The sequence below is a fragment of the Schistocerca cancellata genome, chromosome 1 (genome assembly GCF_023864275.1).
Source record: "Schistocerca cancellata isolate TAMUIC-IGC-003103 chromosome 1, iqSchCanc2.1, whole genome shotgun sequence".
In the NCBI taxonomy this organism is placed as follows: Eukaryota; Metazoa; Arthropoda; class Insecta; order Orthoptera; family Acrididae; genus Schistocerca; species Schistocerca cancellata.
In genome coordinates, this window is record NC_064626.1 from 654,467,370 (window position 1) to 654,487,152 (window position 19,783).

At 41.5% G+C, this 19,783-nt stretch overlaps 1 protein-coding gene across 1 annotated transcript in view; it reads right to left on the minus strand.

Annotated features, from left to right (window-relative positions):
• Positions 1-19,783, minus strand: part of LOC126183601 (presenilin homolog) — a 113,771-nt gene that overhangs the window by 50,797 nt on the left and 43,191 nt on the right. The window contains exon 6 of the mRNA XM_049925711.1: positions 17,729-17,827. Coding sequence (XP_049781668.1) covers positions 17,729-17,827 — 99 coding nt within the window. The remainder of the gene's footprint in view (positions 1-17,728; positions 17,828-19,783) is intronic.

Genomic DNA, 19,783 nt, shown 5'->3' on the forward strand with positions numbered 1-19,783 from the left:
TCCTTTGTCAACACTGGACCAAAGCACAGAGGGAGTGTAAATCAGCAAGATATGTCGCTCCTGCCACAAACTTTTTGCTTCACCAGCCAGTGTCACATACAGCCCATCAGGTGGACGTGTACCTCTGCTGTGTAGGTATTTAGGACCATGCCTATGCCGATTGTGGCAGTTACGACACAGCCAGAGAAGAGAAGAAGCCTACCTGGATCCAGTGCTGCCTCGACTGCACACCCCATTCACTGCCAAGGCACCTCAGCAACATGCCCACAGGCCTGTTGGTATTCTGTCAGACTCATATGGCAAGAATGTAGAAACTGTGAACTCATACAGATTGTAAGTTGTGTGTTAGTCTGTTCCAATGTGTTCGACTCAAGGAGAATGAGGACTTGAACAACTGGTAATCAAACCAATGGAGAACGAAACACTCACTGCAGAAGCTTTCATTGCATTGTTTCCTCAACCACGATTCGCATTCCAAGTACTTGCATTTAATCGTGAACATATTTTCCTGTTAGGAACTAGTTACAAAGTTTGTTACTTGTTTGTGATGGACAACGAAGACCATTTGTGTTGAATTACTTGTGTTCTTAAATATAAAGGGTGAACTACATGCTCATGTGTCTCCTTAGCACAGCACAACTGGACATCTCCATCTGCAACAGCTAGCTACTTCCACCACCTTTCCGGGAATTTGATCGTAAGGTAGAACACTGCTCGTCAGTCACAAGTACCAGCAATGTCACTACAGACGGGCAAAAAATGAGCCGCTTGTGGTAAATCGGCCACAAAAAGGAAGTCTGGCAGTCCTCCAAGACGATGCAGGTGGACTGGATGCAGGTTGAGACACTCGACTTGGGGTGGACAGAAGATGCTGCTAACCCCATTGACATCTCTTTGGTACAGTTCATTATTACGCCCTTCAAGAAGCTAATTCTATTTCTGCCCTAATTGAGAGAGTACAAGTGAATCTGCAGATAGACACCAGCTCCTCTACCACAATTATCGACTGGGCTACATATCGGAAGCTGGGAGCATCTCCCCCCCCCCCCCCCCCCCATCACTCCTGTAAAATTTTTGATACCCCTTCCGTAGTTTCAGTAATGACCTTGTCTCTGTTATGGGAATGTTTTCAGCCCAGATCCAGTATGAATCCAAGACACTCATGGCTTGTATATTGGTCGTAGCCCACCCTGGCACTTGCAACCTCTTGGGCTTGGACCTCTTTCGTGCCTTGGTCTTACAGTCCTGCAACCCTATACCCACCATTAATGCTGTGGATGGTGGCTCTTACACAGAGGACCTTCCTCTGGGGTAAACAATTTAGGAGCACACATCACTTTTTTGCCGTTGGTGGTTCTGAAGTTCTAATCGCCAGTTCCATGCTGTTTGCTCTACAAGACAGGTTCCCCAAGGAACTGCAATGGCTTCAAGATGAGGAAATTTTAATGCCAGTTTCCAACAGCAGATCGACTACTCTCACAATAATTGTGGAAAAACCTAATGGTCTTTCACAATTTTAGTTCAACAGTTAATTCCTGAGCAGTGATAGACTCATACCCAATCCCCAAATTGGATGACATTCTAACTAAACTTGAAGATGATAAAGTGCTTGCCAAGATGAGCTACGGGAGGCCTACTACAGCTGCCACTGGATGCAGCTTCTTGGGAAGTGTTTATGATCAACATGCCTTTTGGGTTGTTTCAATAAAATTGGCTGCCATTTGTCATTTTGAGATTGCCTGCCATTTTTCAAAGATATCTTGAACAGTTAATCTGTGACATCCCTGGTACAGCCAATTATCTGGATGATATCTTGGTCACTGGCACATTTATTGAGAACCTCGCATGCAACTTTGATGCTCTTTTTTCCCCTTTTTAATAAAGTTCAGTTGCAATGTAACAATGACAAATGTCCCCTCTTCATTCAACAAATGGAATACTTGGGACATGTGCTTCCTGCTACTGGATCACCCTACCCCTAAGTATGCAGAGACTATTCAAAGACTGCTAGTGCCCAAAGATAAATCTCAACTAAAGTCAGTGCATGGACAACTATTACAAGATATTTATTCCAAATGCCACAGCACTAGCCGAACCTTTGCACCAAATGCTCTGCACAAATGTTCCATGAAACTGGTTGCCACAATGTGACAGAGCATTTTGTGCCCTATGGCACACACTCCTGCAGCTCAACTGCCTGATCAAATATGACCCACTCAACCCTCTTATCTTGGCAACTGATGCATTGGATTACATTGTGGGAGCAGTCCTCTTACAAGTGATGGATGGGAGAGAATGGGCCAGTTGCTTTTGTTTTGAAGAGCTTGAATGCTGCACAGTGCAGCAGTGTCAGATTGAAAAGTAGGTTCTAGCAATCATCTTTGGAATTAAGAAGTTTCACAACACCCTCTACAGCTGACAGTTCATCCTTCTCACTGACCATAAGCCGCTGCTTCCATTGCTCCAGTCCACTGCCACCGTCCCCACCATGATGGCATGATGCTTACAACACTGGGCCTCTTTCTATCGAGCTACACATAGAGAATAAGTTGTGCTCCACAGCACACCATGCCAATGCTGACTTACTTTCCAGGCTGCCCATTGGACAAGACCTGGCCTTTGGTGCGGATCCGGATATTTGTTTCTGCATGGATGCAGTGGCGAAGGAGATGGTTGCCCAGCTTCCACCTGATGTAGACCTCGTCAGATAGCACACAACCAGTGACCCCATACTCTGAGAAGTTCTACACTATATCCACCAGGGCTGGCCTTCCAACTATAGCATGTTGCCACATCCTGACCTCCAGTCATTCTGAGGGCACAAACAGGAACTGTTTACACTGCAAGGCTTCACTACTCATGCAGGGCCAAAATGGACAGACATGCAGGGTTATTCCATGTGCCCTCGACCTTCTCCAAGAATGCCATGGGGGGGGGGGGGGGGGGGGGGGGGGGGAGGCCTCACCAAGTGGCCGGCACAGCAACACATCTACTGGAGGACCATGGACACTGCAATAACCAACATGGTCGCTGCCTGCTCGAAGTGTCAAAGCAAGCAAGCTGCACCAGCTCGACGATACTCCCCTGGCCCACTACAACACCACCTTTGTCCCGCATCCGTCTCGATTTTGTGGGTCCATTCCTTGGAGCATCCTAGCTTATCATTACTGATGCTGGCACGGTGTTTCCATTTGCAATTAAGATGACATCTACCTCTGCAACAAAGACGATCAAAGTCCTCGCACACATTTTTGCCTTAGAATGTCTCCCTGAAATGGACCTCAGTTCACCTCCACTGAATTCTCTTCCTTTTATGCCAGGAATCGAATCTGTCTCATTCATACGGCACCAGTCCATCTGGCATCCAGTTGCATCAATGACCAGTTTGTCCACACAGCAAGACCCAAATGGCAAAACTGTGTCATCATCACTCCTTGGATGATGCACTCATTCGCTTTTTGGCATCATACTGGGTCAATATGCAGGAGGGGATCTCCCCAGTAGGATGCTTACACAGTCAACCAAATCGCTCCTCTCTTTCCACACTTCACCCCCCAAGGAACAGCAGGGCCACCCACCCCATTCCAGACAGCACCATTTCTCCTTGCAAGACCCAGTGTGGGCAACAAACTGTGCCTGAGGTCAATATCACTGGCTCCCTGCTACAGTGTCCCGCATCCTTGCCTGTGCAATGCTCGAAGTTATCCTACAAGACAGCTCCTGTGGTCACAAACACATCAATCAGGTCTGACCACAGCATAGCTTTATTCCACTGACAGAAAATTTACCTCAATTTTCTGTTCCAGACACCCAGCATGACGATGGACTTCCCGGGAGTGCCAACTTTGGCGCGTTTCTCCAATGGGACAGGAGGCGTCTGATGACACAGCCCGACAACCCAATGGAAATCGATCCCACTCCACCCTCATTCACCTCCCAGAGCGAGCCAGCAGGACACGAGTAACCTTGCCTCTGTCACTTTGAGAGAAATAGCATGCCGCAAAAGAGATCAGGAGTCAATTGGGGGTGTAGATCAGCAAGGTAGGTCGCTCCCCTCACGAAGCTTTTGCTGCACCCGCCAATGTCACATACAGCCAATCAGGTGGATGTGTATCTCTGCCATGCTGGTATTTAGGATGGTGCCCATGCTGATCACACCAGTTACAACACTGCCAGACAAGAGAAGTCTACTCTGGATTCAGCACTGCCTCGACCACACTCTGCCTTTGCCACGAAGGGAGCTCGGCAACGTGCTCGCGGGCCTTTCGGTATTCTATCAGACCCATTTGGCAAGACCATAGAAACTGTGAAGTCACACAGAATGTAAGTTATGTATTAGTCTGTTCCAATGTTTTTTGCTCAAGTAGAGCAAGGACTTAAACATTTGGCAGTCGACGTAGCGGAGGGCGAATGCCGACTGTAGAACATTTCATTGTGTTGTTTTCTCAACTACGACTTGTATTCCAAGTACTTACATTTAGCTGTGAATTTATTTTCCTGTTAGGAACTTATTATGAAGTTTGTTACTTGTTTATGATGGTCTACAAAGACCATATGGGTTGAATTAATTGTGTTCTTAAACACCGAGGATGAACTAAATGCCTGTGTGTATCTTACGGAAGTATTCCAAGTCCTGGATACTTCAGTATGGGGATCCGCAGCAGCTACCTGGTTCATGCACTCAAATTGACAGCTGTTCATCAGGAATGAAGGCTGCAATTTGAACACCAATACTGCCACTGGACATTTACTGAATGGTGGCATATGACCTTTTCAGATGAATCAACTTTTACACTCCATCAGGCTGAAAGTAAACACCCTGCAACAACTGTCAGAATGGTCCACAGCAGAGAAGGAAGTATTATGGTCTGAGGAATGTTGGAAGCATTATGGTCCAAGGAGTGTTTTCATGGTATCCCTGGTGATCTCGTTATTCTGGAAGAGGCAATAGAACAACAGAAGTATGCATCTATCCTTGCAGACCATGTCCACCCCTCTACACAGTCTGTTTTTCCTTGGTACGATGGCCTCTACTAGCAGGACAGTGCTACGTATCGCACAGCTTTTGTGTACATGCATGGTTCAGAGAGCACCAGGAAGAGTTTACTGTATTTTCCTGGCCAGCAAACTTCACTGATTTAAGCCATATTGACAATTTGTGGGACCATCTTGATCAAGTTGTTCATGCCGTGGACCCCAAGTGAGAAATCTAGCACAACTGGCTATGGCACTGGAGTCGGCATGGCTCCACATCCCAGTCGGTATCTTCCAGAACCTCACTGACAATCTTCCTGCACATCTCACAGGCATTTGACAGGTGATCACGCCAATGTGACTGGACAGTGTAATTCTCTGGCATTATCCACAGCATATAGCACCACATCTGCTTCAAAAGCTACCATCAATTCTTAGTTCCAAATGGTGTGTTACCAGACAGAGGGTAATGCCCAATCTGACTGCAAGGAACAGTGCCATCACAGAGTCCATAATAATCAGTCAGTCACCCAACATGAAAAATAACATGCCAGTTCACTAAACAACAAGCTTTCTGGGTTAACATTTCACAGCTGAAAGACAGTGCTGTTCACCACAAACATCGCAAAATATTTTCTGTACTATATGAGAGCTAGACATCTCCCACTTACTTCATCCACTAGCCGTGAGCAAAACCACCACTATGCGCCACTTTCCATGGCGTCTCACCGGGCATCTTCCTGATTGCAGCAGTCACTGAAATGCCTGTGAACTTGGTTCTTGTGCCACAACATCATATTGTGCTCAAACCTGGTCCACTAGGATTGTCAACAGTATTATATGTCTTTTGTCACAGCACTAAGGTCACTTAATTTTGGGAACCACATTACATATCTACCACCAGGCCTCACTGCTTGAGAATGCACCAGTTACCAAGTCTGTCAGGCCACACCACATCTATGAGGGCTGTTCAAAAAGTAAGGTGACTTTTCAAATTAAGAGGGGCAATGTACATTCGATTAACAATCTTTTTTTTTCTTATGTTGGTACACATGTCCTGAACATATGTTCACAGTTTCAAGTGTACAGCATAATTTGTTTGTTTTTGACAGATAGAAAGGTTAGACGCATTTTAATGTGCTCGGTAAATTTCGATTGTTATAAAAAATGGAACAAAGAATTTGCATCACATTTTGTATGAAAAATGGAAATGTTGACATTGGCATATGGTGAGTCTGCTCTAAGTAAAATAAATGTTTACAGGTGGTACAAGCTCTTCCAAGATGGCCGAGAAGATGCCAATGATGAACCTCGATCTGGACGCCCCAGCACACCAACAACAGATGATAACGTTGCAGCTGTGAAGAAAATTGTTTTGGAAAATCATCGAATTACCATAAGAAAAGTTGCTGAGGACATTGGCATATCGGTTGGCTCGTGTCATGCAATTTTTTCTGATGTTTTGGGCACGAGACGTGTGTCACCTAAGTTTGTTCCAAAACTTCTCAATTTTGATCAGAAGAACCATCGCAAGAGCATAACTCAGGAGCTTTTGAATGACGTCAATGATGATCCTGATTTACTCAAAAGGGTCATAATTGACAATGAAACATGAGTTTACAGTTCTGATGTCCAAACCAAAGCCCGATAGTCCCAATGGAAGCATCCTGGAGAGCCAAGACCAAAAAAAGCACGTCAAGTTGCTCACTATTTTTTTCAATTACTGTGACATAGTGCATCATGAATTTTTGCCTCATGGTCATACGGTCAATAAGGAGTATCACCTTGACATTATGCACCATTTGTGAGAAGCAATACACAAAAAACATCTGGAATTGTGGAAAATCAATTCATGGCTTTTGTATCACGACGATGCACCTGCTCATTCATCATTGCTTGTGAGAGATTTTTTGGCCAAAAACAACACGACAATCATGCCTCAGCCACCATATTCACTGGATTTGGCTCCCTGCGATGTTTTCCTGTTCCCAAAAGTGAAGAGATTTATGAAAGGACGAAGATTTTCAATGATTGAGGGAATAAAAACTGCATCGCCGGAAGTACTCAAGGCTGCACCAAAAAGTGCTTACAAGAAGTGCTTTGAGGATTGGAAGAAGTGTTGGCACAAGTATATTGTATCTGAGGGGGACAACATGAATATTGATGAATAAATAAATATTTTTTCATAAAAATATAAAGTCACCTTACTTTTTTAACACAGCCCGTATATAAAGCCATTTGCTTAGCAGAAACCTTTCCAGTGTTATTTACATGCCCAATGAATAGTGAAACAATAAATAGATTAATTTAGCCACACATTATTCTCATATCAACAGGAACAATAAAAAAAGTAAATTAGTGACAAGTTTTGTTAGGAGTTCAGGTGTTACAGGGCTCAGTTAGACAACATGGATTTAACTGTGTCTAAGCTGCCAGCATCCATCAGATCCTACAGTGCAAGCAGCAGCATTACGATCCAACTTTTACCAGCACACAAGGCATGAGACTATCATTAGCAGTGTTACTTGTCTCTGCCAAAGGCAAGACCAGAAATGTCATTAGAGGTTGTGCGACAACTTTGGCCAACAGCTTTGTCACAGTATGCTCCTCTGGCAGTTTTTGGTGGGATCATGGAGGTTAGACTATTTCACTGAGGAGACTAGATAGAACCTATTCTAACATGTTGAGTACTCTACACTTTCAACTCAGTTATTGAAATAACCAGACAACTTTTATGAATATGTGAGATGGTGAGAGAACTGTTCTTTTAAATACTTGAAATGATTTGTGGTGTCACTGAAAAGCAAGATACAAACATTCTGGACAACTTCAAATAAATTCATCAAAACAGAAATATGTTAATCTTCAATGACTATCATTTAGCATGTGAGTGAAAGACGAATACAAATTTTGGAATAAGATACTCTGAACACTTAAAGCACTGAAAAGGAGGAACACATACACCACTTTTGGAAATGATGTCACATTGAAGAATCACTATCCTACTTGCATAAATACATTGGTAAGCTGTAAAGATAATCTGTAGACAGCCTCTGTCCAGCTACTGCAATCCAAAAAAGATCCACTACAGTAACTTTAAGCATAAAAATTAACATAAACGACCTTTCTCACTTGCACAGATAATTTTTGAGATTATAATCAAGGTCTCCCCCCCCCATGAACCATGGATCTTGCCGTTGGTGGGGAGGCTTGCGTGCCTCAGCGATACAGGTGGCCGTACCGTAGGTACAACCACAACGGAGGGGTATATGTTGAGAGGCCAGACAAACTTGTGGTTCCTGAAGAGGGGCAGCAGCCTTTTCAGTATTGGCAGGGGCAACAGTCTGGATGATTGACTGACCTGGCCTTGTAACGGCCTTGCTGTGCTGGTACTGCAAACAGCTGAAAGCAAGGGGAAACTACGGCCGTAATTTTTCCCGAGGGCATGCAGCTTTACTGTATGGTTAAATGATGATAGTGTCGTCTTGGGTAAAATATATCGGAGGTAAAATAGTCCCCCATTCAGATCGCCGGGCGGGGACTACTCAAGAGGACGTCATTATCAGGAAAAAGAAAACTGGCGTTCAACGGATCGGAGTGTGGAATGTCAGATCCCTTAATCGGGCAGGTAGGTTAGAAAATTTAAAAAGGGAAATGGATAGGTTAAAGTTAGATATAGTGGGAATTAGTGAAGTTCGGTGGCAGGAGGAACAAGACTTTTGGTCAGGTGAATACAGGTTTATAAATACAAAATCAAATAGGGGTTATGCAGGAGTAGCTTTAATAATGAATAAAAAAAATAGGAGTGCGGGTAAGCTACTACAAACACAAAGTGAATGCATTATTGTGGCCAAGATAGACACGAAGCCCATGCCTACTACAGTAGTACAAGTTTACATGCCAACTAGCTCTGCAGATGATGAAGAAATTGATGAAGTGTATGATGAGATAAAAGAAATTATTCAGGTAGTGAAGGGAGACGAAAATTTAATAGTCATGGGTGACTGGAATTCGAGAGTAGGAAAAGGGCGAGAAGGAAACAGTAGGTGAATATGGATTGGGGCTAAGAAATGAAAGAGGAAGCCACCTGGTAGAGTTTTGCACAGAGCATAACTTAATCAAAGCTAACACTTGGTTCAAGAATCACGAAAGAAGGTTGTATACATGGAAGAATCCTGGAGATACTAGAAGGTATCAGATAGATTATATAATGGTAAGACAGAGATTTAGGAACCAGGTTTTAAATTGTAAGGCATTTCCAGGGGCAGATGTGGACTCTGACCACAATCTATTGGTTATGAACTGTAGATTAAAACTGAAGAAATTGCAAAAAGGTGGGAATTTAAGGAGATGGGACCTGGATAAACTGAAAGAACCAGAGGTTGTACGGAGTTTCAGGGAGAGCATAAGGGAACAATTGACAGGAATAGGGTAAAGAAGTACTGTAGAAGAAGAATGGGTAGCTCTGAGGGATGAAGTAGTGAAGGCAGCAGACGATCCAGTAGGTAAAAAGACGAGGGCTAGTAGAAATCCTTGGGTAACAGAAGAAATATTGAATTTAATTGATGAAAGGAAAAAATATAAAAATGCAGTAAATGAAACAGGCAAAAAGGAATACAAACTTCTCAAAAATGAGATCGACAGGAAGTGCAAAATGGCTAAGCAGGGACGGCTAGAGGACAAATGTAAGAATGTAGAGGCTTATCTCACTAGGGGTAAGATAGATACTGCCTACAGGAAAATTAAAGAGACCTTTGGAGATAAGAGAACCACTTGTAGGAACATCAAGAGCTCAAATGGAAACCCAGTTCTAAGCAAAGAAGGGAAAGCAGAAAGGTGGAAGGAGTATATAGAGGGTCTATACAAGGGCGATGTACTTGAGGACAATATTATGGAAATGGAAGAGGGTGTAGATGAAGATGAAATGGGAGATACGATACTGTGTGAAGAGTTTGACAGAGCACTGAAAGACCTGAGTCGAAACAAGGCCCCAGGAGTAGACAACATTCCATTGGAACTACTGACAGCCTTGGGAGAGCCAGTCCTGACAAAACTCTACCATCTGGTGAGCAAGATGTTTGAGACAGGCGAAATACCCTCAGACTTCAAGAAGAATATAATAATTCCAATCCCAAAGAAAGCAGGTGTTGACAGATGTGAAAATTACCGAACTATCAGTCTAATAAGTCACAGCTGCAAAATAGTAACACGAATTCTTCATAGACGAATGGAAAAACTGGTTGAAACAGACCTCTGGGAAGATCAGTTTGGATTCTGTAGAGATGTTGGAACACGTGAGGCAATACTGACCCTACGACTTATCGTAGAAGATAGATTAAGGAAAGGCAAAACTACATTTCTAGCATTTGTAGAGTTAGAGAAAGCTTTTGACAATGTTGACTGGAATACTGTCTTTCATATTCTGGAGGTGGCAGGGGTAAAATACAGGGAGTGAAAGGCTATTTACAATTTGTACAGAAACCAGATGGCAGTTATAAGAGTCGAGGGACATGAAAGGGAAGCAGTGGCTGGGAAGGGAGTGAGACAGGGTTGTAGTCTCTCCCCGATGTTATTCAATCTATATATTGAGCAAGCAGTAAAGGAAACAAAAGAAAGTTTGGAGTAGATATTAAAATCCATGGAGAAGAAATAAAAACTTTGAGGTTCGCCGATGACATTGTAATTCTATCAGAGACAGCAAAGGACTTGAAAAAGCAGTTGAACGGAATGGACAGTGTCTTGAAAGGAGCGTATAAGATGAACATCAACAAAAGCAAAACGAGGATAATGGAATGTAGTCGAATTAAGTCGGGTGATGCTGAGGGAATTAGATTAGGTAATGAGACACTTAAAGTAGTAAAGGAGTTTTGCTATTTGGGGAGCAAAATAACTGATGATGGTCGAAGTAGAGAGGATATAAAATGTAGACTGGCAATGGCAAGGAAAGTGTTTCTGAAGAAGAGGAATTTGTTAACATCGAGTATTGATTTAAGTGTCAGGAAGTCGTTTCTGAAAGTATTTGTATGGAGTGTAGCCATGTATGGAAGTGAAACATGGACGATAAATAGTTTAGACAAGAAGAGAATAGAAGCTTTCGAAATGTGGTGCTACAGAAGAATGCTGAAGATTAGATGGGTAGATCACATAACTAATGATGAAGTATTGAATAGAATTGGGGAGAAGAGGAGTTTGTGGCACAACTTGACAAAAAGAAGGGACCGGTTAGTAGGACATGTTCTGAGGCACCAAGGGATCACAAATTTAGCATTGGAGGGCAGCGTGGACGGTAAAAATCGTAGAGGGAGACCAAGAGATGAATACACTAAGCAGATTCAGAAGGATTAGGTTGCAGTAAGTACTGGGAGATGAAGAAGCTTGCACAGGATAGGATAGCATGGAGAGCTGCATCAAACTAGTCTCAGGACTGAAGACCAGAACAACAACAATCAAGGTCTAGAGTTTCCAATGTAGATTTTGTCTGCATGAGATGCTGCATTTTAAGTACAAACATGAGATAGGAATGACTAGACAGCCACACAACATGTATAATGCAATATACTTAATTATTATAAAATTCTTAAGTTGTTCAAAACCTTTAGTTTCCAATAGAGTAGCAATTTTAGACCATAGATTCTGAGATATATCACTGTTGCTATATATCTTGCCTTCACGATGCGATTAACTCCTCCTTTCTTGTATTAAACTTAAAAATTTCTCACACTCCACATTTTGTGTGTGCGAATGTTGTCCAGTTCCACAGAAGAAAACAAACTGAGATGAATTCCGCTGACCATTATCTGAAGCCTGTATGTAGGGCATTGAGATTGGGTGCACTGAGACTGAACATGTAATGGCATACTGATGTTAAAAGATTGGCCATATTCAGCCACTGCCAGTGGAATGCTCCAGTGTCAAGCCCACTGTGGCTGCAGCCTGCATATTAGCAAAACATGGTTCAGTATTTTTCCAAGAAATTTAATAATTTAATACTGTATTGTCTCACTTAGTTTTCCTTCTGAGACCACGTAACTGCCAAAGAGGTAACATAAACAGCATGTCACTGAACTGCATGGTCTCATCAAATGGTACCAGCTCAAATGTAAAAAAGCAGACAATGGTACTTCATATGTAAATATGTTGATAAGACACATATTGATTCAGCATGTTCCACATGAAGTTGCCTATATGAAAGCATCAAACTTCAAAACCACCGCTGAAGGAAACGCATTCAAAACCATTCTGCAGGTTGATGTTGAAATACAATGGATCCAGGCAGGAGAAAAAAAACCAAAGCAATGACAGGTTTCTTCAAGCACATGGCTCAGCAGAGTCAAAGTCACCCTACAGATGTTTACATGGTGTTTATATTCAGAAATGGTATTAAATTATGCCGAAATTGCTATTCAGTGCACAGCTGCCAGACTATTTGTACACTTTGTGACAAATGGGGGCATTTGGAATCCATCTGCCTAGAGAACAGTGCAGACTGTTTCACTTGTGTAACATCAAACCAATGAAAGCGATTGTTATTCAGTTTGAAGCTAGATGCATTCACATGACCCCTCTACTTTCAGAAAACAATTGGGACTTTTTAGCAAATATGGGAGTCGTAAGTCATATTGTCATACACGGAACATTAAGCATCTTTTAGATTTCTGTTACATGACCAAGTACATTTGGTACCATAGATCACACATTATGAGATTTAGTAAGCTTATGGCTAGCTCTTCTTCCATATGACCTGACTGCACAAGCCATTTTCAGATTCATATTTCCCTGAATGCAGATATAAAACTGACATATTACTGCTCAAAGCCCATTTGTTTCACCTTAAGTGACACTGCAATGTTAGGAATGGATCAGTTGGCAGACAAAATAATAATATTGCTGATAAATTCCACCCAATAAATTCCACTCTCATTACCACCAATAAGAAGCAGTCAGCGCAGATCCAACAACATGACCACCTGGTGAAATATTGTGCCCTTTAGACACTGACATCCAGCCATTCACATGCGAACTATTTTGTCATATTGTTCATGTTAATGAAATTTCAGTAATATCTATGCAGTATGATATTCCATCTAATTAAGGACCATATGCCACTGCCTGACATTTTTAATCACACATGAGGCAGCTTAGATCATACAGCTCTGCATCTGTAACAATGGGTGTGCACCCTGGCAATTTACAATTATGAAATATGCCCCCACCCCCCCTACAAAACATGTAAATGCTGATGTCTTGTTCTGTCTATTCTAGTAACCTGTTGCATATTTTGTATTAAGGAAGATGGGTATTTTGCCTTGGACACAGCCAACTCTAACAGGACACCAGATTTTCTCATGTATGACTTCTACATCGCTCAAAAAGCAGAACACAACCCAATCTCATGGAATGTTCAAGTGTTCATACCTAGTGGATGGTTGCCTTTAAAGTGGCAGATGGTTGATGCAGCCATCAGAAAATATTATCGTGTGCAACATTCTCTAGTGGCACAACACGGTGTTATTCTCCTTCATACACCTACAGACATAACTGGAAAGGCCCTTTGCATATTACACTGCCATCACTGTGGCATAACATGGATGATCAATATTGTTATTGCCGCTGCAACAATGAGGACATCAAGCACCTCAACAGGTTTGTAAAATCTGTGTTAAGCATTTGGTGGTACCCAAAACAGACTTCAGCCCCTGGATGACACCATCAGAGCCACAAGTGTGAATGTATGTTGTTTTTACTGCTTCTTTCTACAATTCTGGAGGATCATCAACATAGATCTATTTTTTGAGTTTTCCACATATGATACTCATTATTATGGATAACTTTCTGTGAGTTCTAAGAATAGTTCTCACCAAAGACCAACATGCACATATAATAGTCACAGATGACAGACTCTCTTTTGATTAACATTGGTGATTTATCAGGAATTATCTGCCAGAAACTAGATTACAAATCTGAGTATGCCCCCCAAAACATTCACAGACAAATGAGGAAGTATGATGATGGTTCAGATTTTTCAGGTACATGATTGTCCTGGTAAAGAAAAAGGATGATGCATTAACATTTTTTCTAAGCGTATAGTGGACAATTCCAATTAATAGCAAGAGACAGGTTGAAATTTTACGTGATCATCAACAGTGAACACTACAACAACTATTCTATGCTTGGGATCATTGACAGGTAATTCAGCATTAGCCTGAGTTCCATCCTAGGAAGGCGGTAACTCACATCTTCAAAATCCAATGAAAATGGTCACTGGGAATCACTATTCAGAGACACAGTGTTTAAAGGTGCACACCTACACGTCATCAAACATGGTCATCTGACACCAAATTCAAGTGATATAGTGACATTTTAGTTTATATGGTAAGATGCAGCTTATCCCACTGACGACAGACTCTAGCTTGTCTCCTGTATATGAAACAACTTTCTGTCTGTCTTTCTGCCAGAAATAAATTGGGCAGTTCTTACTATGAACACTTGGAGCCTCTTGCATTGCAACTCCTAGATGTCAAGATGCATGACTTTATCACCCCAAAACCTTCACGCATAATCTGCCATTACACGTAGTTGACCTTGTCTGGCACTACTCAACCAACAAGGGATGGTGTTTGAAGGGGGTTGGGATTTGGTAACAGTCAAAGTTTGCAAGTCTTCTATTTCCCACGTTTCCAATAGTTTATACATACTCTGAGTTCCAATTGGGATGTCAATAGGCAGACAACTATGCTATGACCTAGTGGAAGGAGTAGTATGATCCACAGAGGATAAGAATAGCAACCATCCATTATTAGGTTAAACATCTCTGATGATAAAGCAGTTACTCTGATAAGCTTTTCGGATAATTGTTTCAAAGCCTAAAGCTATTGCTGTTCACTGTAAGCACTGTGCAACTTCCATGTATCATATTAGCACTGATACTGACGATTTTCATTGTCCATTATTCCTGCATACTACCACTGCCATGTGATGAATTCCACACCAGTTTGCCAGCCCTTTTCCTGCTAATTGCCGGCAGTCTTCATTCTGCCTGTGTGCTGGGTCCCTCTGTCCCCGCACCATGTCTCCAGTTGTGAATGGCATGGATAGGGAGAATAACTGTTGATAAGAGTTCATGCCAACTTGAATCTTTCTAATTTTACCTTGGTGGACATTTTGTGAGATACACAATATTTAGGAGGCAGCAATAATTGGTTGAATTTTCTATGAACATACACTCTTGTAATTTTAAGAATAAACCACTCAGTGATGCACATTGTATCTCTTGTAGCATCTGCCAGTAGAGATGAAAGAGCATCTCCAGGTCAGACTCAACTAGCTACAATGCCATGCTGGGTGCCATCCCACTATGCCAAGGTTGCTTCCACTGTGTCACAGGCTCTGATATCTGCTACTGAGTCTCAATTTTCAGTAATCCAACAGCTGCTGAGTTTCTAGCTGGCTGACACCACACCACTATCAATGCCACCCACATTGCAGCAGCCCTTCCCATGCTGTTATGCCAGATATGTGGCCGGCAGATGAATAAAGAAGTGAAGCCATCCTTGCATTCTTCCAGTAACATCAACAAATTCCGTAGACTGCATTAATAATCAACTACCACTAAAATGCTACGAAAAAAGTTACACCATATTTGTATTTGTATCTGTATCTGTGAATTACAATTGATTATATAGCTACTAAAGCTCTTTGTGAATATATCTTGATGTACTTCCACTAATGTTTTTTCAAGATTTCACAATGTTCCACACATTTGAACAAATAGAAAACATATATGTTAGGCACTATTTTTGTCCAATATTTTTCCAGGTAGATTCCTTTCCTGAAGTGTGATCCTAAAAGGTCTGCAAAACACCCACATATACTTCAAATGGTCATCAGATTCAAACATGTTCAAGCCAAAAATTTCTTTGTATGTGGGCACAGGTGAATGCCAGAGGATGCAAAGTCTGGGGAATATGGTAGATATTCTAACAGTTAGTACTCCAATCACAACAACAAAGCACTTTTTCAGTCAAAGACAAAAACAGGAAAATTTGGGTTTAATGTCCCACCAACAATGCTATTGGAGACAAAGTGGAAGTTTGGTTAGAGCAAGGATAACATATTATTTGGGCCATGTACTTTCCAAAGGAACCATTCTGGCACTCATTTTAATTAATTTAGGAAAAACCAAGGAAACCTAAAATATTGATGATGACAAGGAAATCTGAAAACCAGTCCTCCCGCATGCGAGTCTAATGTGCTAACCACTTTGTCACCTCATTCAGTACCATTGTCCTGAAAAAGGTATTATTTTTTCTTTTACTATCCAGGCCTCTTCAAATGAAATTTTTCATCCAGTGGGTCTTGAAGACTTGCCGAATATTCACCAGTTACTGTTTTACTTCTTGTGAGGTAAGCCATCAGAATAATTCATTTTTGCCACCCAGAAAACACTGCCCTTGAGCCTTCAAGTGGTTGGAATCAACTTCACATTTTTAGTGCAGGTTCACTGACTTCCACCCACTGCCTTGACTGTTCCTTGATTTCTAATGTAGACCTACATCTCATCCACAGCATAAAATCAGCATTAAAAATTGTTCTATTATATTTAAAGAGGTCAGACGTTTGATTTCTGTAAGCTTTCAATAAATGCAGCATAATTACCATACAAAGCTTTTCTTCACATAAAATACAGGGTGTTTGGAAATTCCTGTTACAAACTTCTAGGGCATGTAGAGGGGAGTGGGTAGATAATATTCTGAATAGGAACCCATGTCTGGAAACTTTGTTTCCATGTTACAGACATTTGAAAACAGGTTTGCTAGTTATGGATGCAACAGGGTAGTCATGGTGGGGTGGTGGGTTACAGTGGATTGGCTGATGTCATCTGACATCTATCCTACCTCTCTGACCAGGTTTGAGCCTCATTTATAGGTCTGTGAGTGTTAGAGCAACATCGCTGAGTACACATTTGCAGAATACACTGATATGATCCTTCTGAATGGCGAAGCTCACAGTTGTTCTCCACGCTGTCTGACTCCATTGCATACCCTTTATGCCACAATTAAGAAATGGCTTAGAGATAGGATACCTTCACTATCAGCAGGCATGACTCTGGTCCTCCAAGCAGATGCCACACACCCTAACTGGAAGAAGTCATACTGCATCATGTTGAAGAGAACTCAGTACACTACCAATTCCTTTAATATTAATGAGTGAAATTGTAAAACAAATGACATACTGGGTCACACTTAATTACTTGTAAAAGTGGTCACGTTACCAATGTGTTTTCAAATAGTTGTAGCATGGAAACTGTATATTACCAGACAGGGGTTCCAAATCAAAATATTATCTGCTCACTTTACTCTACAAGTCCTAGAAGTCTTAATAGGAATTCCTGAACACACTGTATACCACATCCTTTTTTATGATATGCTTATGAAATCAATTACTTCAGACACCTTTGATTGCTTATTTTCAGTCAACAATTTTTGGTATTTTCACTTGGTTGTTGGAGGTTTAGGACATCTTTCATGCAGATTATTTTCAAAAGAAGTATGGTCATGTATCAATTTGATCATCAATTCTTTAACTGCTGAAAAGGGAGAAGCAGACTCCTTACAAACCTTCATCAACTTTGGATAAATTTCTGTTCAGGATAAGTCACCTAGACCATCTAATTTCATAATGACATGTGAGCATACAGCTATCACCATAATGTACACATACACCAAATGTATTTCACATGGTAAAACATACTTACAAGAGTAAATCAGTGCAGGAAAAATTTGCTCATTTCTCTCTTGTGCTGTTTCAACCAGTATGCGGAGTGGTCCTTTTGGGCTCAAAACTGCTATCAGATCTGTTAAGTAATAACATCAAGAAGAATAATTGAGAACAGTATACAAAATTTAACACATCAATAAAATAAGTCAATATCATTCTGTAATATGAACTTGTATGTTTTCAAAGATAAAAGTTGTATTCCCAAATAAATGCCTCACTTTGCAAAAGTAGGAGCAGTACAAGGGCTACATGCCCATAAGCTCCACCTCCCTCACTCAATGCTGCCACAATATTTATGCTACACACTTCGTGCCTAACATTTACCCACACTGTGGATACTGACTTCCCTTACCCAAGAAAGGGATATCATACACTGCTTCATCACTTCATCTAGTATGAAAAGCCCAGATACAAAACAAAGTGAAACATGACTGTCAAAAATGGTTATTACTGTGTTATGTACACAGTACTGATAGAGCACCAAGATCTTTCTCTGATTCTGTAATTGAAAGCCAAGAGCTCAATGAAAATTTTACCAACTGTATGTTTCCTTTTGCTAAGTGCTGAGCTGTGTGTTGAAATGGGAAGTGGACAGTGGCTGAAAAATTACAAAATAGTCCAGGATAGCATTGAAAAAATTCATTCAATAAAACATAACACCACTGATCATGATTCACATTAAAGTCAGCAAAAAAATTCTAAAACAATTGGATGACCGCACTCTTTCACAATGATTGAACTGTTTAGGTCTAAGGGAGACCATTCAAAATTGCTAGCTTTTGAATTTATCCTCTGACAAGCAAGAGTAAAAATAACAGACACACACACACACACACACACACACACACACACACACACACACACACACACACACACACACACAAAACTGTGCCCCCAAAATGGTGACAGATAGTGCCAATGCTATTTTGTGGCAGATGGACTGGTTGTGATGGGGGTAGTGTCAGGTTGGGTGGGGAGAGGGAGAGGGAGCCAGGAGTCAGGGAGAGGGACTGGGGCTGGGAATGGGTACACAGCAACTCAGGGAGAGGCCTGTTCAAAAAATTCTGGAACATTCATAATTTTGCATCAATGGTGTGCTGGAGCGAAATGTGATTGGCATCCCTGCACATGCCTGTGTATAATGTGTAACTGCTGGAAGTTTCATTGTTATATGTCTGTTAATTATTGTTCAGTGCTGCATTGAGTAGAGCATTGTGTCACACAGTTTGCGAATTTCGAGATGGCAGAGTTAGAGGAGCCATGCGTCTGCATTAAAATATGTGTGAAACTCAAGGAAACCTTTAGACACACACCAAATTATGCAGGAAGCGTATGGTGATGAGTGCTTAAGCTGTATACGGTCTTACGAATGGTTCACATGGTTTAAAAATGGCTGGACGAAAGTTAAAGATGGCCCTCATTCGAGATGCCTTTTGACATCTACTGACGACACTCATGTCAGGAATGTCAACAAAACTGTGCATGCCAATCGAAGACTGACTGTCCGAGAGATTGAAGAAGAATGTAATATTTCAGTTGGATTATGTCATGAAATCCTGACGGCATCTTGGAACGCATCTTGTTGCCGCCAAGTTCGTCCCATGGCTCATGAGTCAAGACCAGAAAGTCCTTCACCTTGCAGTCTGTGAAGAACTTTTGGATAGTACACATAAGAATGAGATGTTCCTTAAGAGAATCATAACTGGTGATGAGACGTGGGTCTATGGTTATGATGTTGAGACCAAGGCTCAATCTTCACAAAGGGTTGGGAAAGGTTCTCCGAGATAACAAAAAAAACTCGTCAAGTCAGGTCAAATGTCAAAGCCAAGATGATAGTTTTCTTTGATTCTGAAGGATTAGTCCATCATGCCACTGGACAAACTGTTAATTGATGGTACTATTGGGACATGTTGCGATGCCTACAAGAAAATATGAGAAGGGAACAGCCTTGAAATGTGGTGAGACAATTCATGGCTGTTGCACCACAATAATGCACCTGCACATTCATCCCTGTTGGTGTGTTACTACTGAA